At 40.9% G+C, this 27714-nt stretch overlaps 2 protein-coding genes across 2 annotated transcripts; one reads left to right on the plus strand and one right to left on the minus strand.

Moving 5' to 3' along the window:
* The first annotated feature begins 4964 nt into the window (after nt 1-4964).
* Nucleotides 4965-16115, plus strand: chfr (checkpoint with forkhead and ring finger domains, E3 ubiquitin protein ligase). Its single transcript, XM_041042231.1, has 18 exons — nt 4965-5064; nt 6035-6155; nt 6898-6997; nt 7299-7408; nt 7509-7568; nt 7696-7893; nt 8196-8258; nt 8459-8624; nt 8733-8887; nt 9125-9287; nt 9556-9755; nt 9959-10075; nt 10414-10497; nt 10822-10892; nt 11221-11308; nt 11488-11595; nt 11766-11838; nt 12573-16115. The coding sequence occupies exons 2-18, from the start codon at nt 6050-6052 to the stop codon at nt 12613-12615; spliced, it is 1905 nt and encodes a 634-aa protein (XP_040898165.1). The 5' UTR covers nt 4965-5064; nt 6035-6049; the 3' UTR covers nt 12616-16115.
* Nucleotides 16044-27623, minus strand: si:dkey-112e17.1. Its single transcript, XM_041042232.1, has 6 exons — nt 26843-27623; nt 24575-24626; nt 22774-22897; nt 21258-21400; nt 17691-17933; nt 16044-17514 (listed from the first exon to the last, which is right to left on the minus strand). Exons 1-6 carry the CDS (start codon nt 27430-27432, stop codon nt 16807-16809), a joined length of 1860 nt encoding a protein of 619 aa, XP_040898166.1. The 5' UTR covers nt 27433-27623; the 3' UTR covers nt 16044-16806.
* Between the last annotated feature and the right edge of the window lie 91 nt (nt 27624-27714).

Raw genomic sequence — 27714 nt, forward strand, 5'->3', positions numbered from 1 at the left:
CACATTTGTTTTACACTTATATGTTGCTGCTGAGTTTGTTATAGAAGCTGAAAAACGTACTACCTTTGAGTTAAACCTGTCTTGTCATTCCCACATACAGAAAACAGGTCAGTTCCTCTGACAAAGTCTGAGAGAAACCTGATTAACAACAGGGTCAAGAACAGGTGACATCAGAGGGACCCTGCTGTTGTGTTTGAGGAGAGGTCAGCCTCCTTTGATAGGAAAAATGTCAAACTGCCTCGAAAACATCCACAACTCAGAAAACAGATCAGACTCGGATGGATGAGAGGCCACCTGTGGTGTTTAAGGAGAAGCCAGCTGCTTCTAAAACCTCGACCGCCTCAAACACAACCAAGAAGGGGGTAAACAAGAAGCCACCAGTTGTGTTTGTGGAGACGTCATCCAGTTCAACCTCGTTTCATCTAAGCTCCCACTAAACCTGACCTGAACTCAGTACACATGAGGAGACAAAACCAAATCTCTTCAGCTGAGTTAAGACCACTCTCAGAAGAAGATTGAAAACTGAGGAGAATCATGGGCCTTGTCTATGAACTCCTCCGCTCTGTGTTCAAGCATGTGCTGCTGCCTTGTGGGGGCAAGTCAGTCAACTGTGCTTGTTTTTTTTATTTCTCTTCCAGTTGCCCTACCATAGAAAATAAACATTTTCAACAGCTAAACATTCTCCTCAACTCTCACCAGCATGTGGAGAAGGAGCTAAATTTAAATGTTTTAACTGGGGAAATCGCTGCATTACTGTTTTGGCAAATTAGTCTATTGATTGTAATAGTTGTAACTTTTGATGCTGATCTGGTGGGGAACAAACAAACAGCTACCATACACCAAACACATTAACAAAAAACACTTGCTTCATGTTATAATATTCTGAATTGTGTGTTATGGTATCTCTTGTCTATGGCTTATTTATGTTTGATCAAACTAATCCAATATTTATTTAATCTTGGTTTTGACCAAGAGAACAGTCAAATATTCATGTTTACTTGTAGCATGTCTGCAGGAGCAGGAGCGTGTACAGATGCAGCCAAATGAAGCAATGGTTTTCCAGACTTTATAATATCAGATTCATCAGGGAGCTGTTTAAAATCCGTCTGATGAAAAATGTCATTATTCAAGATCGGTCAGCCTCCGAGGAAAGGCAACCAGGAGTCCCTGGAGCGTCTGATTCATCTCTTCAACATCACCAGCCAACAGCTGGAGCTGGTAACAGCCAATCATTGCACTGATGGATATTTCCACAAGCTGGAAGAGACTGTCAAGAGGAGAAAGACCTCATCCAGAATCCACTGGATGCTGCAGGAGCTGCTGGAACTCTGCAGGAGACACTGGGTTCTTGGCAAAGAGGGAGCAGTGAGGCAGTCTTCTCCTGAATCTGAGCCTGCAGACTCTGTGGGGAAACCTGCACCACTGAACACAGTAAAGAGTGAAGGCTCCAGCTGCGCCCCAGAACTGAAGCCAACAGTGGAGCTGCCAAAAGAAGCTCAGGACACTGAAGCAATGCATCAACTTGACTGCTCTGAGAATGAAGATGATGATGACAGTGTTCCTCCCATGAACAACAGTGCTCCCACTGTTTCGTGTGCTCCTGCCGAACAGGAGGACAACTGAGGAGGAGCTGGAAACAGCATCTGAAGAAATCCTAACCGGTTTTGTCAACAGTGATGATGTGCTGGAGGAAGACAAGCAAGGTATACACTTATATTTCTAATGTGATACCTGGTGTCCTGGTGGTAAACATCACCAACTTATTATTGACACACTAGAAGAGGAGACCTATGTATACTTAAAAACAAACAGGTTAGATAGATTACATTGAAAATATGGGTCCCAAAGTGCAACCTCAATGCAACGACAGTTGTAAAAGAGCCTGTGAACTCCACAACTCTAATACAACATGTCTACACATGATTAAGAACCGTCTGAGCAACTAACAAGTAGGCGTTTGCACAAGCACAATTACTTCAATAGTCTTTTTTTCCTAAGTTAAGTAAAGGAGCAAATTACACTGTGATGTATCATCTCAAATTGTTGTTAGCTGTCTTACTAATCACCTTGGTCAACATGTGTGGCAGTGAGGAGTTATAGTGTATGGTGGAGCAGCTTTTGATAACTTTTTGCAAGGAAAGCTTTCACATATTTATTCAATTTACATATTTACAGTTAACCATGTAACATAATACCCAAGCCTTTAAATTCTGTTCTGCTTTTTATCATTTGTCTTTTCCATTCTATTAATCAAAGTGTAGGGTTCTGTGTACAAGAAGCAGTGAGTTTGAGAAGTTTGAGACAGCATATTGAGGCAGGAAAATATGTGATTCTGTTACTGTAGTGTGTTGTTGTTAGCAAGATTTCCTCTACACTGCACATTTAATATGTTTACTGTCAGTTCAAATTAATAATCCTAATATTTCTTCATCCAGACAGGAGTGCAGACATGTGAAGATGTCCAGGTGGAGCACAGCAAAGATGCAGGAGAGAGATTTTCAGCACAGGAAAGACCCTGAATTTAAGAAACATTTTCTACTCCTACTACCATAAAAATACTCTGCTTGGCTATCTGTAAAAGTCACTGCACGCCTGCCAAATTGTGAGACGTCAAAAGATGGCAGAGGGTACAAGAGTATCAGCAGGCTACTGAACATAAGCCGAAACACAGCTGCAGCAGTGGTTAGGAGGCATAGGAAAAGCCACACTGCCAATAACAGAACCAAAAACAGATGGGTAAGTGCTTATGGCTGGGTACAAGGATTATCCGTGGAAACTGGTGTTTCAGTGACTGATCAGAAGGTGAGAAGGACATCGCATGAAGCTCTGAATGTCTGTGGATGGTGTCCAAGAAGAAAAACATTGCTCACAAAAGTGCAAGAATTTACTTTGCCAGAGAACATTAAAGGGACTCTGATGAATATTGGCAACACATTCTTTGATCTAATGATAGCAAAATAAATTTGTTTGGATCAGATGGTGTCCAGCGTGTTTGGTGTGGACCTGGCCAGGACCACAGTGACTGCCCAGGGCTGACCATGAAATACGGAGGTGGGAGTGTGCTGATACAGGGCTGCACAACTGCAATAGGTGTAGGGAAGATGACACGTATAGGTGGCATTATGAATACAGATTTTTCTTTACCAAAATACTGAACAACAAGATAAGTCCCAGTCTCAAGAAGCTTGGCAGGAGAAGAATTATCCAACACGACAATGATCCAAAAACGCACTGCAAAAATAAAACAAGAGTTTGTAAAGAAACAAAAAAAAAGAGAGAGAAAACTATGACCCGGCCCAGTATATTCCCGGACCTGAATCCAGCAGAACACCTTTTAAAGAGGAAGGTAGAGCAACAAAACCCCTCCAGCAAAGAGGAGCTGAAAATAATCATCTGTGAGAAAGGCAGAACATCTCTCCACAGAATCGTGCAAGGTTGGTATCTTCCCTGCCCAGGAAGTTGAATGGGTCTTCAAAAATAAATGCAGACATACAAAATATTAATATAAAAGAATGGAAACTCAGTAATGAAGGGTGTACTGACCTTTGACACAGTTGGTCCTTCAATATGGACCTTTCATTATAGTTTTATTTGTCAATTATTTCTGTTTTTCTATTTGGCTGAGAGCGAAATTGTATTTGTAATTAACGTTTTAGTGACGCTGACCAGGGGTGTACAGGGGTGTTTTGCTGCATACTTTATAATTGACTGTGAAATAAAACTGGCCTAAACTTACAAAAAAATCTACAGTTCCTTCCCTCAAAAATTAACAAAACCACTGAAATATGTATGTACTGAGACAGTCATGGACTTGAGGTGATCCTTACTTGATGCCCTGTTGGTGTTGTCTTTGTATGTCTCTGTTTCTTCCTGGGACCATTGGGTATTGTATTACTCCTGGTGAACAGTCCATTCAGTTCTGTATATTTGTGTACTGCTAAAACAAAAATTACAAAAATAAATATGAAAAAAACTGCACTTATGTTTAAGCTTTAAGTATTTGTCTGAGGTTTTGTTCCAGAGCATCTTTTTCCAAAGAATAAAACACAGCTTTCCACAACAACTTCTCCTCATCTCTTTAATTTATCACTTTAGACCAGTCCACATTGGAAACAAGGCTCTAGCAAACAACAGCTGCAGATAGAGGCTGTCAGTAATGCCTTTGCTGGCAAGCTGGCAAAAAGAGTTTTGGTCAGTCATACTTTCACATTCTTTTAATCCATGATGGGAAATCAAAGTGCCACAGTAGCTATAAAAATTAAAATCATAAATACTATGTGAGCATTTACCTAATGTACACAAAGCATGAAAAATAAAAGTAAGAATACAGAGGAGCTACACATTATTCATGTACACTATAGTAACTATGATTTAACTCAACAGTTTACAGTGTCTGGACATGAAAGTGCAGTTAGAGCTTTACAGGCTTGACACTGAGCAGGTAGCACATAGTGTTAAGTTGTGGCTAAATGTTGTGTATTTGTTGCAGTCTTTGTTGGCTGTTTGTCACAGAACTGCATTTTGAACCATATGATGTAAACTTACATGCTTATAATTATGTCTGAATGTTATTGATTCAGTTAGGTTCTTAATCTATTTATAATTGTATTGTTTTGTATGTGCTGCTATGACAAATTAATTTCTCTCCGGGATTAATAAAGTTTATCTAATCTAATCTAATATTGGTCCCAAACACACTCTTTATTTTCCACTACTATACTTCCAGGACTACTTAACTTCTCTGATAAAATTGTGACCATTTGAGCGTTTGAGACAGCAGCTGTATACTTCAAAGTACATGACTTTCGTTTTCCATTAAATTTAGCATGTGACACTTATATTAGACCAAGCAGTGAACAATGTGGGGGTTTCCTCTGAGGACGGCAGCCTCGGAACACACGGATATACACGAACTTTAAACCGCAAACCCAAACTGCCCCTCCTCCATCAGCTGATACACATTGTCAACCTTTAGCTTGGCAGGAAGTGCATCTTGTGCTGGAACATGAGGACAAGAAGCTGTTATATGCAGAGCTACCGGGACAACACACTAAGCTTTTAACGGTAAAGTAACGATTTGAGACCTGAGAGAAGTGTAACGTTACGGGTCTTTCCGTGGGTAACAGTGTACTCCTGATTTGTCTTCTGGACACACGGTATGATGGGATGCTAATGTTAGCAATGTCGTTAGCTTAGTGTTATTATTGAGCGAAGTTGTGTGCGTCCGCGTAAACTGCTGTAAAATCAGTGTCAATGAAACATTTCGACACACTGACAGTTGAAGATTGAAATAACTTTTCGTTCGTCACACAACAAAGTCAGCTACTAACGCTGGATCGCTAGTGAGCCCAGAAAAGCCAAGCATAGCTAGGTGTCGTTAGCAGATTTTTCCCCAAGTGGGTTTCTCACCAAACTTCATGAGAACTCCTCTCAGTTTAATGTAGCCTAGCTTTTTTGGATTGATGCCTAACTATCCTAACGGTGCTCATAATCTTTTGTGAATCAATAAAGTAAATTTGTGAATTCGGCATACATAATACATTATATAAACCACAGAACTGCATTTTAAATCAAATCCAAACTAGTAACTGGATACCTAGAGCGAATAAGTTTTATGATGTTTGGCTTTAGAGAATGCAACTTAAAACTTAACAGTTCCCTAAGTTGAAATCTTATTGAAATTAATGCAAGATGGTATTTTGAGTGAACACCGAAATTAAGAACGGATGCGTGGATTCATTTTAAAAAGAATATTTCTTGCTTTATTTGGGTATGTCTACCGGGAACCTGAGTGTCTTTAAATGTCCGATTTTTGTACCTAATTTGGCATCAGCCCAAGAACCAGTCTAACCGGCAACAACATTACTGACCCAATAAAATGTTTTGATTGTACCATCAAACACAAAACGTCACACTCATGGCGAGTTTCACTTTCTCTTTGCAGCTATGCCATGTGTCTAAAAGTCTACCATGATGCTAAATAGCAGTATTTCTTTAAAACTTTTCCAAACTTGTTTCTTATAATTTCTTACAGAACTAACGTCGAGGGATGGACAGTTGTGGGAGAGGACGACCATGGGGGAAACTGGTCAAAGTGGGCTCTAGTGAAACTGTCCTGCTTTTTAACAGGGAATGCACAGTCGGCAGGAAAAAAGGTCAGTTTGTTTGTTTGTGTATGTTATGGAATGAACAACAAAGATTTGTCTTGGCCTTAAATCATATATCTGAATACTTTAACATGTTTTTATCGTGCTTTAAAAAGCTCAAAATGTGGTGTGCCTATTAACAAAAGACAGTCCTGTCTGTAGCGTCGACATTGCTGTCAGTGTCTGGAGCCTTTAAAACCTCCCCCTTGAAAACACAAAGCCTTCTTTAGTGCACCAAACTTAGACAGCCCCTTGTGATGATAACAAAAGGCATCCATTGAGAACATGTGTGCAGAATATTAAGTAGATTTTTTTTGTATGGGTTTTGCTTAATAAAAGGTTAGGCCTATATTTCCCCCAGTGTCTGCTTTGTTGAGAGCTTTTGGGTCTACTTTTTTGCAATGCAAAGTAACTAGCCTTAATTGGTTAGCTTATGTCTGGGCGTAAATAGGTCTAAAAATGTCATGGCAACACGGTTTCAGGTGAATCTCAGTAGTATGAAGCTGAGTTGCCATTGTATTTATTTTAAAAGATAGACTGAAGATTTAGAACTGTACTAATATATCAACCAGAAATCCTCAGAAAAAGAAATTAATATAAAAACACTGTCACGTTTGTAAACAGATAAATATATTACTCATTATACTCCCTGAAAGAGGGCACTAAAAAACCTGAAAAAGAGAGAGCTGGAGTAAGCTGTGTTATGTCAATTCAGTGTTTTTATGGTGGTGTTTTATTATTTTGTTTCCAGGATGTTATCTGTCATTTCCAGCCAGCAAATTGGTCTCTGGGGAGCACTGCAAGATTGTACAAGATGAAAGCTCAGGGCTGGTGTGGCTTGAGGACATGAGGTACTGTATGCTGAATGTTTACCCATCAGTGAACTCAAACTGCAGTACTGCGTGTATCATATGTTAGCCTCCCTCTGGATTGAGCTAAATAATATAATATCTGTGAGACTCTATTGATTAGAGGTTAAATAAAACAGTGTGTTAAAAGAATTTAAATGTGTTTTGAAAGAGATTCTGTTTGTATTTTTGAGCTGTCCTGGTGTGTAATTATGTATGATTTTATACTTTTCCTTTCATAAAGCAAACACCAGAATCTTTTAAGTGTACACTGACACATAATCACACCTGTCTTTGTCTGTAGCACTAATGGCACAGTGATCAACATGTCCAAACTGGTCAAGAAGCAAACTCACATGCTGGAGAACGGCGATGTCATCTACTTTGTATATAGGAAAAGTGAACCAGAACAAAGTGAGTTGTTTGTTGTTGTTCTTTTTGCCATGAGAATAATATGTTTATATACATTTATAAGAAGGAAAGACAGACACCCTCCTTTCTTGTCTCCCTGCAGACATCGCCTATGTTTACCACTCAATCAAAACAGAGCAAACTAGTTCACAACATAGTTATGGTAAGTAGTGTGGTAGTCACCCGGACCCCACCGCACCCCCAAAATCTTTTGTCCAGTTCAGATTTATTCCTCAGCCACATTATGCTTCACTACTAACCACCCCCTTTTACTAATATCTGGGTGTTAGACATGGAGAGACCAGTCCACAGTCCAGCTCCTGTTCCAGCTTCAGAGATGTCACTCTCTGTAGAGCCAGTTATGCTCACGAAGGCTCCACGGGATCCAACCCAGGAGGAACCTCAGCCCTCCACCTCCACTTCCCACTTCTGTATTGAGAGCCCTCTCACTTGTGGTCCCAAGGCAACCACAGCCTCTCCTGCCTCTGGTAGGTTCTCTGCTAACACACTGTTATAGAGGGGTGGTTGATAACAGCTTAAGATAATATTATGATATTGAGACATATTTATTAAAAAAAAAAATTATATATAAATATATATAAATATAAATATATATATATATATATATAAAACAGTATATTCAGCTGGTGTGGTCAGATTTTGATGAACTATACTACATGACCGATCCCCAGTTTAAACTTTTCCAACTACATTCTTCCATCACCTGTGTACCAACCTGAGTATTAACAGCATTATTTGACCCAGGTCTGTTGTTCCTTCATTTTATCAGGCCAAGCTAAAGAAGACATGAACAGCATGGAGCCAGAAAGCAAGCGGAGGAAAAAAGATAACGGTTAGTTTTTTTCACTTGGATATTAACCTGGTTTGCCTCAGTTATTCACAGTAGATTTAAATCTTATGAGAGCTTTACTTTGAGCTTTTGTTCCATCCCCAGAATCTTCTTTCCAACCTTAACCTTAGCCTGAAAGGTTTTTAGAAACAAAACCAGACAAATCCAATGAATGACTCAGTGCAGGATTTTTGTGTTTACAGATAAAGAATATGATTCTGGCTCACCACACACCTCCAGTACAGAAGTGGGCGGTTCAGCTAAGGGAAGTCATTTGTCTAAACCTCCAGTGGAAGAGACTAAAACAGACAAGATGGAGGAGACTCTGACGTGTGTTATTTGTCAGGACCTACTGCATGACTGTGTCAGGTAAGATCTCAAAGTTAGGGGTTTGGCCCCTAGTTTGTGGGTCCTAGCATGTTCATCAAATGTGACCAGTGTGTGAGTTTAATTCTGAGTGTCTTGTTTTTGCTTTAGCTTGCAGCCTTGCATGCATGTCTTCTGTGCTGCCTGCTACTCAGGCTGGATGGAGCGTTCTCCACTTTGTCCCACTTGCCGCTGCCCTGTGGAGAGGATTCGTAAGAACCACATCCTCAACAACCTGGTGGAGGCCTACCTCATCCAGCACCCAGGTTTGAACGGATCAGGATTAGTTTAATAGCCTCTTTAATCATGATACATTGGCTCATAATTTTGTTCAAAATGCCAGGTTCTTCAACCAAAGCTAAAGTGATACAGAACAAGACAGAAGGAATGGCATGTACACAAGACCTACTTGACTTGTAGTTTCCAAAGGTGGTATATATTCCCCATAAATCTGATTAGATATTGATTTTGTATGTGTTTGCGTGTCCCTTTCTGTCTCACAGAAAAGTGTCGCAGTGAGGAGGATCTGAAGAGCATGGACAGCCGTAACAAGATTACTCAGGACATGTTGCAGCCAAAAGTTGAGCGCTCTTTCTCTGATGAGGAGGGCAGTTCAGATTACCTCTTTGAGCTCTCCGACAATGACAGTGACTCCTCAGACATTAGGTAAAAGATCTGTCTTTTTGTAGGAAACACAGTATTAAATATTACTAACCGTGTGTTGCATTGGCAATGATTGAATCTATATGAAATGATGTATGAAAAATATCTCAGAAGAAAACATTAGTGAAAGCAGCAGAAGTCAGAAATGTGCAGTAAAATCATGTGAATATAAGACATGGAAGAGCCATCAGTGCTAGAAGCCTGTTTTTTTTTCTTCTTTAGTGAACAGCTTCTCCATGTGATGATTTCCCTTCTGTGTTTTTGTCTCCAGTCAGCCTCTAGTGATGTGCAGACAGTGTCCTGGCTACAGGGGGGAGGTCAGTCAGGTGCTGTTTGCTTCAGGTTCAAACTACTGGTTTCCTGGTCTGCCAGCCCCACCTCTTGTACCTTCTCCACCCAAACCAGCTACTGAGGAGGGGTCTGCAAAGCCCACAGGGGAGGAGCCCTCGACATCCTCTGATGTCCCGTCAGGTGATTATGAGTGTAGATTAGATAGTGCAGTGTACAGCATGCTGTAATAATCCTGATACAAAAACCAGTAAACAGCTCTGTAATTGGAAAATGCATCAGAAAAGCCACGGCTGTGTATTTGTGAAGTTCCTCCCGTTTTCCATTCAGATCTAAAAGTCTTAGCACCTGTCTAAAACCTGTTTCTGCCCCCGCCCTGTCTGTAGCTCCTCAGGAGTACCGCTGCCCCCCTCAGGGTTGCCATCTCATCTGCACCTGCTGCCTCCAGCCGATGCCAGACAGACGGACCGAGTTAAACAGCCAGCAGGTTACTTCTCAACAATGTGAGTGGTCCCTGAGCTTGTTAGTCCCTCTGCAGAAATCTAGCGGGGAAAAAAATGCAGTCAGCCTGGAAAGCTACATGTAACTACAGCGAAATAGAAAGGAGGTTAATATGGGAAACTAAAATTTATAGATATATAAGCCAGTCAGTGCGGGTACATTTTAAACTGAGTAAAGGTCTTTACTGTAAAGATGTATTTAATACACATTCTTTGGGGTAGTTCATGGTCAATAACCCTGAAAGTTAAAGTACAACTTTACCAGTCATTCACATGTGGCTAGATTTTTGCCCATACTCCATTATACACCTCGTATGCATGATTATCTTGTGTGTTGGCAGGTGTGCTGTGCCAGCGACCCTTCTGTCATATGTACTGGGGTTGCCAGAGGATTGGCTGTCAAGGCTGTCTGGCTCAATTCAATGGTATGTGCCTGTTTCAGCAAAACAGCCTCAGGGGATCTCCACTGTTAGCCTTATTGCTGGGTAGTAGGCTTCGACCAGTATGGGATTTTTATTTTTTTGGTTGTTACCAATATACCTTTAAATGAGGTGCACATTGTCCCAAATAGTGTCCAATACAACATGTGTAATTTTGATGATTGTCATCCTTTAAAAAAAAAAAAAAAAAAAAACCATGGTGTTTCCCACAAATGTTTAACTGTAGCAGAAACTCATGAAACATATTTATTCATAATTATGTTTGTTAAATGTTGTTGGTTGTTAAAATCTGTTTTTCAATTTTTTCAGAGCTCAATCTGACAGACAAATGCTTGGATGGAGTGTTAAACAACAATAACTACGAATCAGAAATCCTCCAGGTGAGATGGACTTACTGTGAAATATTTTATCCATATTCACCATTTTTTGTATTTATTTGTATATTAGAACAAAACCTGCAACTGCTGCTAAAATATCTGCAATCATGATTCTCTGAGACACTTTGGATGTGTGTCCACCAAACTGGTGTTCTAAAATAAATAAGCTCTCCATATTACAAAACGTCAAGTGTAAAAACTAAAGTTTGTATCAGTAAACTGTAGATTCCACTTACATGCTAAGACTGAGATACTTGAAATACACGTCAGCACATGCTGCCGAGTGGGATATTAAAATGCTATTGTTTCTGTGCCTCCATTTTTCCACCAGAACTACCTGTCCTCCAGAGGGAAGTCATGGAAAGATCTTCTACAGGAAGCTCTGCAGGGCTTACAGCAAGCAAACTACAGTCTGACAGGTGAGCCCTCAGATCAAAACACAAGGCACTTTCATTACACAGTAGTGGATTTTTGACACATTTGTGTGACACTCACAGACCTTCATTCCCTGCAGTATAGCACATACAGTGTGGCTAAACTAAGTCCACATTGTCAGATAAAAAGAAAGAGTGGTAAAATGTTGTCCTTTCTGACTCAGACTGCAGAATCTCTGCAAACACCATCCTGTGCTTCTGCTGCGGCCTGCGAGCATTCAAGGAGCTGGCCTACAAGTACAGACAGAACATCCCTCCATCTGAGCTGCCAGGTCAGACCCAGATTATTTTTTTAAATGAATTTCAGCTTTTAGTCGACTTAGATAAAAAAGGATTACAGTTTTCTGTTGTTGTTGTTGTTTCTTATAAGATTTTCACTTATCCAAACATTTATCATACCCATGTACTAACTTGACATTAACATTTGATATTCTTTCTTCAGCTGCTGTAACATCCCGTCCCGACTGTTACTGGGGACGCAACTGTCGCACACAAGTGAAGGCACATCATGCAATGTAAGTCTTACTAGATACACAACACCACACAAACTCACTCAGATATTGTATCTGCCCTCTGGTGGTTGCATGGTGGTAAAACAGTCCCTTTTGGTAACAGTGAAGCTTTGTCAGTGATTGTGTCCCCTCTGCAATACTGACACTGTGTCCTTGTTCCACTGAGGGTTAGCATTGTTGTATTATATATATTTAGATGTTGCAGGGCTTTACCTTTGTCTGCCCTGATTGACTAAGTAACTTTGTTTTATTTCTCTACTGTACTATTTGTATATCAGTAGCCATAGTTTTGTTTTTTTTGTTTTTTTTAAGCATACAGGTGGGCCCCACCTGCATGCTTAAGTGTTGATATATATTAAATATCAGTTATATCACATGGACATATTTAAAGAATGACATAGTTGTAAAACATTTGGGCTACAGTTTTTCTTTACTGACGCTTAAAACATTTATTTATGAGATTTCAGTTAGATTTTTGAGCATTTATAGACACTTTTATGTTTTTTTGTGCCATGATTTTGCTGTTGTGGAGTTATACATCTGTTGTATAGTTCTGTCTATACCTTGGACACATGCTAGCCCTTTGCATGTAGTTTGTTTATTTGACCACTAGAAGGCGACCTTGTATAAACATGATCCCTTAGTTCCTTATTCTGCTGTTTGAAGACCTGTGCAAGGTGTCCCCTGTCACCTTATCTCTTTGGTTTTATACACACAACACTTTGTTTTCATTTCAGGAAATTCAACCACATATGTGAGCAGACACGTTTCAAGAACTGAAGGAGCAGAGAGATTTGTTTCTTCACTGTCAAATGTAGATAACTGAGCATCTCATGCATTGGAGAAACATGATCCTGTTAAATTTCATTGTGTCCATTGTTGCTTACTGCCTTCCAGAGGTTATGCAATAACTTAATGCAAAAATTACAATCAATATCCATTTATAATAGTAACCAGTGTCTTACTTGGCACAGGGCTGTGTGAAATAATGCTATGCACATTCAAATTCAAGTTCAGAGTTTAGTAAAGTTCCAAGCTGTACTTTAGACCTGGGTGGACATTGAACACTAGCCACCACCTAAATTGTGGTCAGTTTTGTCTGTGGCTCATGCATTTGTCTAATTTACCCAGTCATTTATTTGTTTGGGTGGTGAAACAGTTAAAGGTGCTTCCTGATATGTCCTTCCTCCAGTTTATGTGACAAAAATGTTAGTTTTCCTCTCTAATCAGGAGCGGTTGAGGCAATCTGTATGGATTAAGGCCATGTATGTACACTTACAAGTGTTGGTGCACTTGTTTTATATTATGTCCTTCTCCAGCCTTGGTTATAAAGGCTTAAAGGACCTGATGCATATTTTCTTTCTTTTTTTTAACTTATGTGTTTTAACAGTCTTATGAAATACTGAGCTTAGAACCCATGGTAAAAACAACATAAGCACCGTTTTGTGCAGATATGCTGCTTCCATGATCCAGACTGCTAACTTTAAACAATATTAGTACATGAGTGTCTCACTTTGAGGATCTGTTCGTGTTTTGCCAGGGCATTATTGTGTTCCCAGGAAAGGGCAAAAAGCCATGTTGAAGCACAGCCCACAAACCAGGGTAGATTCATAATCCCATGTGATATTTGTTTAGGATTTCATGTCTGTGGGAAGGGGATCAATGTGTTGTAACGCTGTCAGAGGGCACGGGGGCCTCCGTTGTATGCTTTGCTCTGGATAATCGTCTCCAAGGTGATTAAAGTAACGTAGAAGGGACGCCTTTTCAGAGCCATGTAGTAAGGGCTAAGCTGTTAGCACAGTTATTCCATGTGGACTCTAAAGAGGAGAAAACAGACTGTACTCCAAGTAACCAGCAACGGCTAAATGTGCTGAAACAGTTTAGAGAACCATGCCAATACAAACACAACAGTATGTTCTGTCATTTGGGTTCTAATTATATATGTTATTGCTTACATTGCAAGAATTTTGATAGAGGTCTATTCAGCTTCTGTTAATGTTTTGGAGATACTAGTTGTCGTTGGATTTGGTTAGATTAAAAGTGAAATATTAAGTGAAATAGATTTTCTCTGGTTCCTCAGGTACATAAAGCTGCTGTTGTTTTAATTGCAGGTGAACCATGTTTGGTGGTTAGAAAAGTTCTGTGTCAACATGTAAAAGCTGTCACTGAACAGTCGTGTTGACTCTGATAACATCTCATTTATGACTATCACTAAGCAAGTGTCAGCAAGTCTCCATCATGCAAACATGCACAGCTAGTATTGATGTAAAAATTTGATTTTTTTTTTTTCTTACTTAGCCAAGTGAAATAAGAACATTCATAATTTAGTTTCAAGAGGCCTTTTATATTGAAATTATAGTCTTGAAGTTCCCCTATTTTTTTGTAGGATCACTGTTTGTGTGTAGAAGATGCTGGTGGATGTGAAGAATAGGGGCCTTGGCTTGCATTAGTAAATTTTTTTTGAATAATTTCATGCATAAACGTTGTTCTTGTTTATTTAGTTTTTTGTTGCTAGATATGTTGATATAACTATGAGGATATTTGCACATACTTGTTTCTAAGTAGAGTCTACAAGGTGATGATATAAACTGAACATTCTGGAAACGGTGTCTGTATCCTATGTATGGGATGTCAGTACTATGTGAATTGTAATCATATGAAGAGTTTTGTCCTAAAATGACAGACGCCATCAGAAATGCAAAGGTAAAAAAATCATGCTAAATTGTAGAATATTTAGTGTGTTTCTGGTTTGTAGCATTAGGAACTGTATCCATAGTGAATATGGATACAGTATGTGTTATTTAGGAATTTAGCTCTCCATATTTTCATTGTAAGCCTTGGTGGCAAAATGGGTTTGTGAATGGGCACTTTCCTGGCCTCTGCCTGAGCTCCTTAGTTAATTTGCGATGTTAGCAAGGTTGTTTAGGTGTTGTTTTTTTCTTTTTGGTCCCCTCAGTCATGGTGGGTCCATATTGGCATTCCTTAGCGGCTCAGGCCCTCAGCACAAGCCTGGTCGATCCCCCGACGGAGTGGCTGAGTTTTAATTATTCCCTACAGGAGATCTGTGCACCCTAAGCCAACAACAGTCCCAAGCCGCTCCAATCAGGAATTGGCATTAAAGAGGCTTTGGAGGAGTGCTTTGCATTCTCCCTGGGGTGGGATGTGCAGCAGTATGTTGTATATTAAGGCAAATATTTACTCACTTTGTGTGCAAAAGTCTGGACCAAGCTGCTCAGCAGTATGGACGAGGCAGGTTTCATTCTACCTCATCACAGCTTCCAGGGATATGGGAGACTGAACGGGCATCAGAGTTGTATCAGTTCATAGCTGAACATGCATCTCGCAGTATGAGGGAAGGTAGTCCTCACTGATGCCTGTAAACTGTGTATGCAATGCACTATTTCAACAATTAGTCTGGACTATAATCCACTTCTAGTTAAATCACTATAGAGCACTAGGCACATGCAAAAATTGTTGAGAGGACTGAAGTTTGAGAAATATGTTTGAGATTCTGATAAATGCTTCTTTACCCTGTATGTTGTATTAGCAATGCTAAAATTGTCTCTGAAATGCTTATGGATCTGATTTGCTTGTTTACTTTAACAAATTAAAAGACTGATATAGCTGTCTGTAGAAACTGACTTGGTTTTGTCAATACATGAAAGTCTCCTTGCCATTTAAAGAGGTGTTTGGCTTATTCTTACTTCACTTGGATGTTTGAGCTTCACTGTGTGTGCACGGTTTGACACGAGAAAGGCTGCTTTCACATTTCACATCAAACTTCCAGCAGACATAAACCAAGAAGTAGGAAACATCTTGTTTTCGGTAGTTAAAGATGAAGTAAAAAATATTTGCATACTCATAGTTTCTGCATTTTTCAGTTAAGCAGTAGATTTTCTTTTAGAAAGTTTTAAACTGTGTTTGTGGGATCTTAAGTTCACAATACGATGCAACTTCCAGTTGAGATGAGTCTAGTTGAGCAAATTACCAGATCTGTATGTCACCTAGTGCAAATAGTGTTCACATAACAGTGTGGGGTGTGTCCATCCCAAAAATCTCAACAGGTCCTGGATAAAAAAAACTCATTGGTCAGACAAAAGATCAGCATAAGATTCTGACTTATAATTCCAGTTTTGTCCCAAAGATGTCTGAGGTTCCTACTGATAGTGTAACATCTTCTGTTAGATCAAGGACAAAACATGTGAATGACATAGCCTTTATTAAAAATTTACATTAATTCATAACTCATTTTAAATATGACTGTGATTGCTAGTTCTCTCTTTATACTACATAATGGTGTATATTAGTGCTGTATATGCTTTTACATTATTTTGATTTCCCTTTTATAATCCAGTATCAGCCTTAGGAGTACATACTGTATGCATACACTGTTGTAACATTGATATTAATGTATGATCTATGATCTGCAGAACTTTTGGATAATAACTGTATAAGCATTTATTAGCCTGTGCTAAAAAGTAGCCACATGAGGAACCACGTTAAGGAAAAAGCAGAAAGCTGGCACAAGGCAGCACAAAATCCACAATGAATGAGCTATTGAAAGCAAAGTGCAATGGTTGGAGTATTATAACTCACTGAATAGCATCAAACTGGTTAATAAATCTGGTTAAAAAGTGCTCCTAACAGTTGGGGGTTATGGAGTACTTGCTCAGAAAATACTTTTTGTGTTCATGTTTGCAATCTTTTTTTTTTTTTTCTTTTTTTTTTTTTAAACACAAAATACCGTAGCAGTCATTGCCTTGGCATAGTAAGCAGCATATTATTCCATCTTTGTCCAAACACAACTTTATAAAAATAAAGAACAACTAGAGTGAAAAGAATGTGTAGTAATTTTGTAAAAGATGATTTCAGAAATTAATGAAGTAGGTTATATTTTTCACAAAGTGGCACTAACAGAGTTCAGAAATGCGTAATTGGCCCACCAGAGTCTCTCCTCTTTTCACCATCTGGTCACATCTGGTTGGTAACACTGCACAGAGCTGTTGACTGACCAAGACACAGCTGGCTGTCACTGACTGTGTTTGACTCCGTCATGGTAGTGGGTGTGTTGGAAGGGAGTGGACCAACCCCTCCTGACACCTGGCTCCCCCATGGCCTCCACTCTGGCCTGGCCCTCTGGTTCTGGGGGCTGTGGCTGGTGCTTCCTACTGCAGGCCTCTTCCCCTCATATGTCCCCCTCACCAGTCCATTCAGCACAGCAGAAGCAGAGGTCTGGTCCAGGTGCTCAGCTGAGACCAGAGGCTGTCGGTCCTCCTCCTCAGAGATGGCAAACACAGGTACGCTGACGTGATCACCCTCGCCTGGGAAATCACGCCTCTTTACGGCCTGGCCACTCTCAATCTGACACTGGGTGGAAGAAGACGAGCCAGAGCTGGGCTCTGAGGGGGATCCCTGGGACTGAGGAACCCCAGAGGCCTTCACTGGGTCTGCTGTCCCAGAGAGAAGCCCAAAGCAAGGCCCTGTGAAGCGTGAGCGCCGCAGGTTGCTGGTGGAGTTGAGACGCCGCTGCCTCTGGGCAGGCTGTGTAAGTGGGTACGAGGCATTGCTGATGGATGAGTCAGAGATGGTGCTGTTGTCTGCCTTGGCCTCCAAGTGAGCCTCAGAGAAGACCTTCCTGTTGTCGCCTCCCCTGCACTCAGCTGTCAAACTGGCTGGAGCCTGTAATGATATGACACAGTTTGTCCAGTGTAGTTTTTCACAATTTTGACTGTCATGTTATGAAAAACACAGGTGTGATAATATTAATGAGGATGCCTGATCACGCCTTATCAACCTCACGTGCCTTAAATGGCCCTGATTATGAAAACACAAAATACAAAAGTACTAGTACTGACGCTGTCCACGAGCTTGGTGAAGGGACTGGTGGAGTTCCAGCTGCACCACTTCTTATGCAGCTGTGGCAGTGGGGGGAGGAAGTCTTGGAAGGTGCGTACGCTCCACGCTCTCGGTCTGGCACAGCCTCCGCTGCCATCCTTTGCTGACCTGTCACCTGTAGGTGAGGCGGTGGAGTCTGGTGAGGGCCAGTCACCTGCAGGGCTGGGGCTAGTGTCGCTGTGCCGCAGAAACCTCTCCCTCTGCTAAGAGACACAGAGTGCATGACAATTGAAATGAGTGTTGTCCCTTCATGAAGTAAGCAGTGTTACAGGGTAGACAGTTTAATTTGTAAATATACATGTAGTAATAGTCAGTTTTCCCCAGAAAATGAACAAATGTTTAAGCAGAGTGGCTTACAGAGCATAAACAAACTAATTAGGAACGAATACAACCACACAACATAAATAGCTCACATGTCAGAGCTGGCATTATGCTCGAGCACTCAACTGCAGCTACAATGGTCAATGACCTGCACTGAGCAGCAGGCTGGTTACTGAATCAGCCATGCATCTTTAGTATTGAGCATTGATTGTAACAAGACAACTACACTGTCTCACTGTAAATGTTAATGTAAATGGCCAGCGATAAATCAAATACAATCAGGCAAGAATGAGACGGTATCAGATCTGTAAATCGCTAAGAAATGACAGGAATTGATACCTTTTTTTAACCAAGTAATTAAGTCTCAAACAGTAAGAACATTATTCTTTGTTGCGTAACACTCAAATTAGGCTGCTGTCAATCAGAATTGCAGCTCTAACTGTAGAATCACTGCATGCAACAACATAGTCCTCAGAGTAGGGATATTAGGAACTGACAGGCTGCCAGTCTGCTGGCTGCACCTGCTACATTTCCGCCTCACACCTGAATTCCTCCCTACAGATTGTTTTGTGTACTACATTAATGGATTAACAAGAAGGAACTGTGCTGATTAGCTTGGCCCGCTCAGTCACGCAGCCAGCCAGCCGAGCGTGTGTGGCTCACGTACCAATCTCAGTCATTATTTATTAAGTATATTAAAGCTGTCAAGAGAATAGCAGCAGGCTTTGGAAGTGTTTCAGTCACATTTGTGATGTTGTGTATGCACAACTCTAACCACCTGAGGTGCACATTGAAGGAACAAACAATTCACTCTTTGATTTACTTTACAGTATTGAACAGACACTTTACCGTTGTAAGACTTGTATGGGTCATATTTGCTTGAGCAAATACTGAGGTTAGTTTAACCTGACAGGTTTGATGTGTGAAGGCCACTTTATCCTTCCTGATCAGTCAGCTGCTGTTGATCAGGGGAGGAGGAAGGTTTTAGGGGTTGCACCCATCAGACAGAGAACGAGTCCAGATAATCCTTCCCACAGAGTCACTCGCAGCTAGCTTTGTCTAGACAAGAATTAGCTAGGGGTTTAAATACAACGTTCTTTTGGTCACCAAAGCCCCACAAACACAATGGCAACTTTTAGGTTTGACAAATGAGGTGAAAAATTAGCCGCCCAAAGCAGTCGTTTATAAACCGTGGTTCCAAATGTTGGATATGAGACCCTTCAGGGGTGCCTGGAGAAGCTCGACATACTCCCCAGGAAAAATTTGAAACAGTTGAATCAAGTCTCTTGAATTTCAGACACGAAGGAATGTACAAGACCATTTTGATCCAGGCATCGCTGCCTTGATCTCAGTATGTATTGTAGCTAAACTGAAGCCTTTCAGGTCCTTTGCAAGAAAATGTTATCAAATGGGGGATCATGGATTTAAGGTACATCTACATAGTTGTAGGTGTATGGCTTGAAAATATCATGCTAACCTGGAAGTTCACCTGGCAATGACAATGAGAATATGAAGTTGGCAGTTTTCTGTGGACCTCTGCCACTGTTAGCCAATGCAACACTTCTAAAACATTATTTACATGGATGTCTGCATTGAGGACACACACAGGCAGACCACACACTGTGTGCCAAAGTGTGCATGACACACACTGACACACAAACACACACACAATTGGAGCTGGGAATCTGGCTCTGTAGATAATACTCCATTAGCCTAGGCTGCAGAAAAGCTTGCCAGTCCTTCAAAAAGCTGCCAGAGCTGTTTTATGCCAACTCTTATTCCAAGAGAATACAAAGAGCAGAGAAAAAAAATGCTTGGTTGAACCGTTGCTTCTTCTTCAATGCTCCTCCCATCTTTTAATTATCCTCATTTCCCATTTATGTCCTCATAGTTTTCATTGCTTTAGACTGTACCACGCGTACGCCAATAAAATGGTGTCAGTCTTATTAGGAACACTGGGTCAATTCAAAGCAGTGAATGCCCTGTCACCTCTGATGTTCATTGTTTCAGGGATCATTTCCTCAGAGCGAGGAGATCACCCATGGAGAGTTTGGCCTTGAGATTAAATAGACAATTTTGCTGTCCACTGTATAGCATCAAGTCAAGTCAGTTGTATCTGTATAGCGCCAAATCCCTACAAAAGTTATCATGGGGCACTTTTCATATGGAGCAGGTCGAGACTGTACTCTCCACAATATTATTTACAGAGACCCAACATTCCCCCATGAACAAGCACTTGGCGACAGTGGCGAGGAAAAAGTCCCTTTTAATGGGAAGAAGCCCTGAGCAGAACCGGGCTCTGGGTGGGTGGCCATCTGCTTCGGCCGGTTGGGTTGAGAGAGAATGAGAGAGGAGGGGGAGAGAGAGGGAGAGGAGATAGAAAAAGAGGTGGAGGAATGATAATGACAACTCCACATAGAGATGTAATAATAATAACAACAACAACAACAACAATAATAATAATAATAATAATAATAATGATGATGATAATAATAATAATAATTACTATTACTATTATTATTATTATTGTTGTTGTTGTTGTTGTTGTTGTTGTTGTTGTTGTTGTTATTATATCATCAAGACTAGTTTCAGATATTCCCCCACTTACCAGGTGAGTGAGGAGACAAGACTAAGTCTAAGGCCAGGCTAGCAGCTCTGTGAGGCAGAGCAATGCTTTGAGCTAAATGCCAAAGTCAGCATGCTAACATGGTCACAGTGATGATGCTAAAATGCTGATGTTCAACAGCTATATCATTTACCATGTCCACCGTTTTAGTTCAGCATGTTAACATGCTAAAATTAGCAAATTAGCATTGATGGTTAATGTCATTAGTTTTGCAGGTGTTTGGTCATAAAAATGCTGAGAACTAAGACCCTCTATATCAGATTTTGTGCTAATCCACAAACAGTAAGTGAAAATATTTATGTGCTGTTGGTGCTAGGGCAAAAGTCAGGGGATCCCCAAAGTCATTAGGCTTCATCCACTGGGGATTGTCAATGTTAGTACTAAATTTTATGGTAACTGATCCAATAGTTGAAATATTTTAGTCTGAAAAAACAACCTACTTATATTGCCATCCACAGGCATCGCCATACTGCGAGCACATGTAGATTTTTAGGACTCCTGAATGTATACCATTGGACCATGTAATGTCCTAACTAGGTGACAACATAGAAAACTGCACTGGCATGAAACTGGTTCTTACCGTGTGAGGGGAGAAGGGTAGCCTGCTTGGGCTAGGGGCTGATGATACAATGAAAACCTCATCTGCACCAAGGTCAAGTTCAGTCAAGCCGCTGCAGGAAAGGTCCACCTCTGCATTCTGGGAAATGTCGATGGAAGCACTGACTATAGGAACACAGATGGGTGTAAATAGGTTGGAGCTCAGAACAGTTTCAGAGAAATCAGTAAAGTTGCTGCAGTCTTACTCTAGTAACAGTGTAACTGCATGTAAAGTCAAACTTTGTACATTATAAGAACTTTGACTATTGAAATTTCATTAATTCTGATGCTCCACATTGATTTCATGTGGCCTACTTCTTTAAGTAAGGACTGCTTACTACTCAGAAAATGCAGTAGAGCTTATAATGTTATTCTGCATCTTAAATGGTTCAATGAAACAACATGCAGAGTAGACTAATCTCAGCTCCTTCACTGTTTATAAGCTGTGTGTTTTGGTGTAAACTCCTAACACTGTGACTTCAGCTCACAGAGAGCGGGACTGTACTTCCCTGTTGTTCTAACTACTCCCAGGCTGCTTTGTGGGTTAAATGCCACAACCCACAAATCTCTCAGGCAGAGTTTGGTCCCACTTGGAGTGGGGTGGGGGGTGAGGGGCTTTGGATTGTACCAGGATCAAGCCTGTGTGCTGCTCTAAAACTAATTCAAATAATTAACTTCAATTTTCCTTTCCACTGAAAACCGTACTACCCCACCCCAAGTCCACAGAGGGTTCCCCATACACAGTAATAGATTACATATTCATAACACAAAAGTAATACAACCTAAAACCAGTTCATGAAACCTCGTAACACTCAGTATTAGGTAAATCTTTCCTCGGAAAACTCTTGAAATGCAAGAAAGATTTCCTGTTTTCCATTTCCAGAAATAGTTTGGAATAAACAGAGGAAGAACCGGGTGGTTAATATGAGCAGAGACAACTATCACAGATGAATAGACAAAGAGCACAACCTAGAGATACTTATCAGCAAAAAAAAAAATCCAATCCCACACAGTTTGATTGACAAGTCGTCTCCTGAAAAACATCACAGCAATTGAGGCACATTCCTCAAACCCCAGGCCTTCAACTTTTAAATGACTGCACTAAAACTTCATCAGATCATTGCTTTGCCAGGAAATGAATTAATGGCAGATTTATATTCCTGAAGGTATTATTATCATTCCTGAAATTATCCTAGTGAAATGTCTAAACACGTCGCATAAATATAAATCAAAATGAATGACATCCACAGTAATGTGCAACTCACAGGCTTTGGATTTGCTGCAGTGCCTCTTGCTGAATTTTTGTCATGCGTTGTATCTTAGAAGTTTGCAAGAGATAACCAGGATATAGATTTAACAAAGCTAAACACTGTATGGAAAAAAATAGCTTTAGTTTTTAAGTTTTAAGCTTTAGCTTTGGAGTTTTCTAATTGAGGGTGAACATCAGCAGGCCAGTAAATCAGTCTACCCATTGTGCGTGTTTTGTATGTCCTCCCCACCTGTGTGTGGCGGGCTGTGGTTGCTATTGCCCTGCTCCGTAGATGCCTCCAGGTTGGTCTGATTCTCAGCCATCAGTTGCAGCTCGCTGACCTCAGCCACAGTGTTCTGGACTCCCTCTGCCACCTGCAACACAGAACAGTGCCATTCACATTATCCAGACATCAACATGAGTTCTTGACATTTGTCTTGAGCTGATGTTGTTGTTTAAATCACAGCAATGTGATATTTTATTTCAAGTACACCCAGTTGGCAATTTATTAGGAACACATAGCCAAACCTGATGCAGTCTAGTACAACAACTGTGCAGTAAATCATATTTCTATGACAGTTATAATATTCTGGTTTTTTTTTATTGTTTTGGAGAGGTGTTGGTCATTTTGGAGGCTCCAGTTTGTGGTGATGTTGAGTTGTATTGCACAGTTGTATAGTGAGTGTTATGTATTATTTTGTCCAAATCGTTTAAATCAGTGAGGGTAGGCTGAATAACACAAACAGTTCTCTGTATAATGCAGTACAGTTCAACAGCAGCACAAACTACCTCCAAAGTTATTGTACAATGAATCAACATATCTTTACAACAATTTCAATAAAAACATTACAGCCATCATGACAGCTGGATTTAGTGCAGACCTAGCTAGGTGTTCCTAATAAACTGCCAATGGAATGTATTTCCTTGTATTAAAACTGCAGTATTATGATGGCGCTTTTAGTCAAATCTGATCTATTTTCATTTGATTATCAGTGTAAATTCTGTATAATTCATGATCACAAAATCAAAAAATACATCTTTACTGTTGTGGCTGGTGTCATAAAAATGCTTGACTAAATCAATATAAAGGACAATTGCACGAATGGATTGCGTGGATTTTTTTTTTTTCCCCTTTGAGTGTTGTCACTTCAGGTAAACGTTAGAAGTGGTCCTGCAACCTGGCCCCCTGATACCGACAATTTTCTTGATTGATCATTTTGTCTATCAAGTGTCAAAAAATTGTAAAAACTGTCTTCAAATGCCTTTTCGGATGTGTTATGCTAATAGCAGTGTAGTGTAGTAGCAATGTAGCCTTGAGCCTCTATCTTCAAGCAGTGAAGATACTTTACACCTGTAAAAAGACTTTGATGTGTAACATTGATGGAGTTCCCCTTTAAATTACATGCACTTTTGTTGACTCACTCTTTCAATACTTTATAGAGGATAGAGACTTGATTAAGATCAAAATGTTAGCTATAAGAGCACTGTGATGCAAGACGTACTTGTTACTAAGACACCACTGACAGGGCCAATGAGAGCAAACAGGCTTTAATCTCATTAATGTACAGCCTTAAGGGGTAACAGACCTTGTGTCAACTGTAAAATGCTTCTCCTCATCCTGAGAGCATCATAGAAATTGATGCCAAGAATCTGAATAACAGCAAGTATCAATATCAGACGTTCAAATTACAGGTTAGAATTTCATGATGCAAATCGCTGTAAGAAAATATTTCAAAAATCCCCCTGCATCATCATCCTGTTGATCTACCTTTGTTTTACACTTGTGTGACCTGACATGAACCTGCGGTGGTATGGCTCTGTGGGGAGCAGAGGGGCAGTGCTACTGCAGTGGACAGTGTTGGCTTGAGCAGCAAAGAATATTAAAAGACATGTCCAGTGATCCCAGACAAAGCTCTGTTTTCAGTGGAATGTCTGACTGACAAATAACACAATAGAGGGAAGAGGAGCGGTAAGGATGAAGGAAGAGCAACATCTAAAGATGACAAAGGGGGAGAAAGATGGGACAAAAGGGTGCACAGCACTGTCTGTACCTCAGAGTTGCTGGATGCGCAGGAGCCGGCTCTTTTTGGACACAGTTTGGGTCTGGAAAACATAAAGCACCACAGCAATTCAGTTTATAATTACAGACATATCCGAAAACCAGCTTTTATGAATGTCCTTAATTCCTTTCCACTTTTGGCAGTGTTTTCTCAAGAATAAAAATCCCTCTGGTGTTCACAATTTGACCAGAAATGTAAAAATGAACACTGTCCCATACAACTGTACTGCAACAGGATCTTTTTGACATAGTAACCACCTCACTCAGCATATAACAGCTCCAACATACCCGTGGCTATTTCCCCCTCAATAGTTGCTCTGTTGTGGTGTTGGATGACGGAGCAAGATGCACCACAATCTTAAATTCACACACATGCCACAACTCCAGCAGTTCACATAGTGGTTGTTACTGCGATGTCATTGCCATGTATTGCCTTTTCCTGTAGGGATGCACCGCTGTCACTTTTCACTGCTTCAAATATATGTTTGATAGAACATTCTGACCATATCCAAACTGTATGTCCCATAATACACTGTAGCTGCTAAAGGGAAGGATAGTGATTCACTTTTCTTTAGGGAGATACAGTTTTTCCACAGGGTCTCAGGAGGGTATTGATATTTTTCTATTGATGATTTTACAACTAGGGAGATTAAACCCACTTCCCTGTTTCTTCATGGTATTTTCTTAAATATCTAACATCTGTACCTGTTCATCCATGCTTTCTGCCCTGTTCTTAGGTCCATAGGAACCAATGAAGCATGCAGAAATACTTGAGCAAGCGCAAGTACCTACTTATTAAAAATTACTCTTACAGCTGAATGAGTTCATTACCAGCCACCGGTCAACTGAGGGCAACCCCTGCTGGGACCCTCATCCACCTTTGGCTGTTTTCTGACCAGTGGGGACCTTGGGACTTAATCACACTGCTGCGTTAAACTTGCTGCTTTAAACTTGCAAGATCTCGCCTTGCTCACCAGGCTAGCTGTTTTCCAATGATTTCTGTAAACTCATTTAAATTAATAGGGAACAACTGAATAAGAAGAGAAAAAAACAGCTACTGAGGCTGCTCATGAGCTTGACGTTTCATGGTAATGCATTTCCTGGCTTCTGAATGACTTGTGTTGTTGTTCTTGCTAATTACACTTTCATTTTATTGAACACATGTTTCCAATTTCCCTGTCGTTAATAGTGAGACCCTGTGGAGTTATTGTGCCTGACGGATGAGTTGGAGACACTGGGCTGCATTTGAAATTAAAACAAATCGTATTAAACAGGGGTGTTTCTCACAGAAAGCTGAATACTGAGGCCGACACGAATTTAAACCTCCCTGGATCCTGGACATCTGGACCCGTGGAGTAAAGCTTGTCAGGACAGATAGTATTACAAACCTCCAAACTTATCCCCTCAGTTTGTGTTCATTGTCCCCTGGGATAGAAGAGGGAAGAACAGCTTGTAAATTACACCTTTTGACTGACAATGCTGTCGGTACCAAACTCACATTGAGTTTTACTTCTCCTTGTTGTCCCTTTTTCCACATTTCCCCACCCATTCACTTTCATGCAGCCTCTGTGTTTTTTGTGTGCTGGAATTGGTGCCAGGTGCTGTACCTTGAATGCCCCGCTGTATATGGTGAGAATGCTCCACATCAAGGAAGCCGCACACTTGCAGCCAAACCCAACTAATCACCAAGGGCCACCACATCAGGGACTAAGGCTTCCAGCTGAGTCAACATAACAAAAGGGTGACTGTGTATGTGCGAATGCGTGCATCTGTGTGTGTGTGTGTGTGTGTGTGTGTGTGTGTATTTACTTACAGTCAGACCAGCCCACTTCATTCATGAGAAATCAAAGATAGGACTTGTGAATTATTTTTAGGAGAATATTTACGGGGGGGGACTGAGGACTTACGGAGGGTTTATGTTTCAAAAAGCAAAGTAAAAAGCAAGAATATTAAGGTTTTATCTCAGAAAACCAGATACAGTTCATTTTTTTAACAAGACTAATAGTTTGCAGTATGCAGCTCTGTGAGGCTTTACATTGATACAGTTTTGCTTTGAGCTAAATGCTGCCATGTTTACCACGTTCATAAGCTTAGTTTAGCATGTTCGCATGCAAATATATTTGCTAGTAAGCACTAAATGCAAAGTATATCTGAGGCTAATAAGAAAGTCATTAATTTTTAAGTTTTTTTGGTCTTAAACACAAGCACTGGGCACATAAAAATTTCAGCCTTCTAAATAAAGTTACTCTACTTCTGTTACCTGAAAACGATGCAGAGGGCGCTTGTAAGTATCATAGCGAAGAAGGCAGCTCCACTCACAGCAGCCAGCAGGGAGTCTACCTTGCTGGCTGTAGGAGCAGAGGCACGGCGGTCCCCCCCTGGCTCAGTCAAGTTGTGGTAGTGGAAGAGAAGAGCAAAGCCGCGGCCCCAGTGTGTGGTGGTGATGAGCTCCATGATGACCTCCACCATCTCCTGGCTGGAGCCGAAAACCAGCTGGCTGCTGGGAGGCCGGTTGGAGCCACAGAACCTGGAGGAGAAGGTGATAAGGTCTGAGATGTAGAGGACATCGTGGGGGCAGGCGTCAAGCACTGACTGCTGGGTTTCGGGGCTCACAGCTGGAGTGTCGGTAGTGAGTGGCGATGCAAGGGTGGTGTCCTCCATAACTGTGCTTGAGTTAGAACTTGGGTTAAGGTCTCCCCTGAGGTGAGACGAGGAGGCAGTGTTGACAGCCTTGTCTCTTGAAGGCACAGCCCCAGGTAGGAGGAGGAGAGAAGAAGGAGGTGGCAAAGATAGGCCAGAGGAGGCATCTGCAGACCTTTTGGCAGAATTCGAGACTTTGGTAATTTCCATCTTTGTGGACTGTTCCTGGACCACTACTTGCTTGACCTCACCATCTCGGGAGGACTGCTGGGTCTTTGTGACATCCCCTACACTCTGAAGCAAAGGATCTTTAGCTGCTGATGAAGTTTCATCTGCTGCTAAGCTGCCAGGGGTGAAAGTCACCTCTTCGCCTGCCTCTTCCTCTTCAAAATTAGAGATAGCTGAGTACTGTGATGCAGAGTCATGGCTTTCAAACACGTCAAAGTCAAATATCTCCAGAATAAGCTGGTAATCAACAGGCACGATGAACAG

The sequence above is a fragment of the Toxotes jaculatrix genome, chromosome 7, assembly GCF_017976425.1.
Source record: "Toxotes jaculatrix isolate fToxJac2 chromosome 7, fToxJac2.pri, whole genome shotgun sequence".
In the NCBI taxonomy this organism is placed as follows: domain Eukaryota; kingdom Metazoa; phylum Chordata; class Actinopteri; family Toxotidae; genus Toxotes; species Toxotes jaculatrix.

Bases quoted from the DNA above. Each gene is read 5' to 3' on its own strand.
- si:dkey-112e17.1 (XM_041042232.1), bottom strand. From the start codon at position 27,432: ATGGAAATTACCAAAGTCTCGAATTCTGCCAAAAGGTCTGCAGATGCC. The intron at 22,898-24,574 runs GTACAGACAGTG...TCTGTGTTGCAG, and splicing joins GCGCATCCAGCAACTCTGAG to GTGGCAGAGGGAGTCCAGAA. The intron at 17,934-21,257 runs GTAAGAACCAGT...TGTGTCTCTTAG, and splicing joins TACCCTTCTCCCCTCACACG to CAGAGGGAGAGGTTTCTGCG.
- chfr (XM_041042231.1), top strand. From the start codon at position 6,050: ATGGACAGTTGTGGGAGAGGACGACCATGGGGGAAACTGGTCAAAGTG. The intron at 7,569-7,695 runs GTAAGTAGTGTG...TCTGGGTGTTAG, and splicing joins TAGTTCACAACATAGTTATG to ACATGGAGAGACCAGTCCAC. The intron at 10,498-10,821 runs GTATGTGCCTGT...CAATTTTTTCAG, and splicing joins CTGTCTGGCTCAATTCAATG to AGCTCAATCTGACAGACAAA.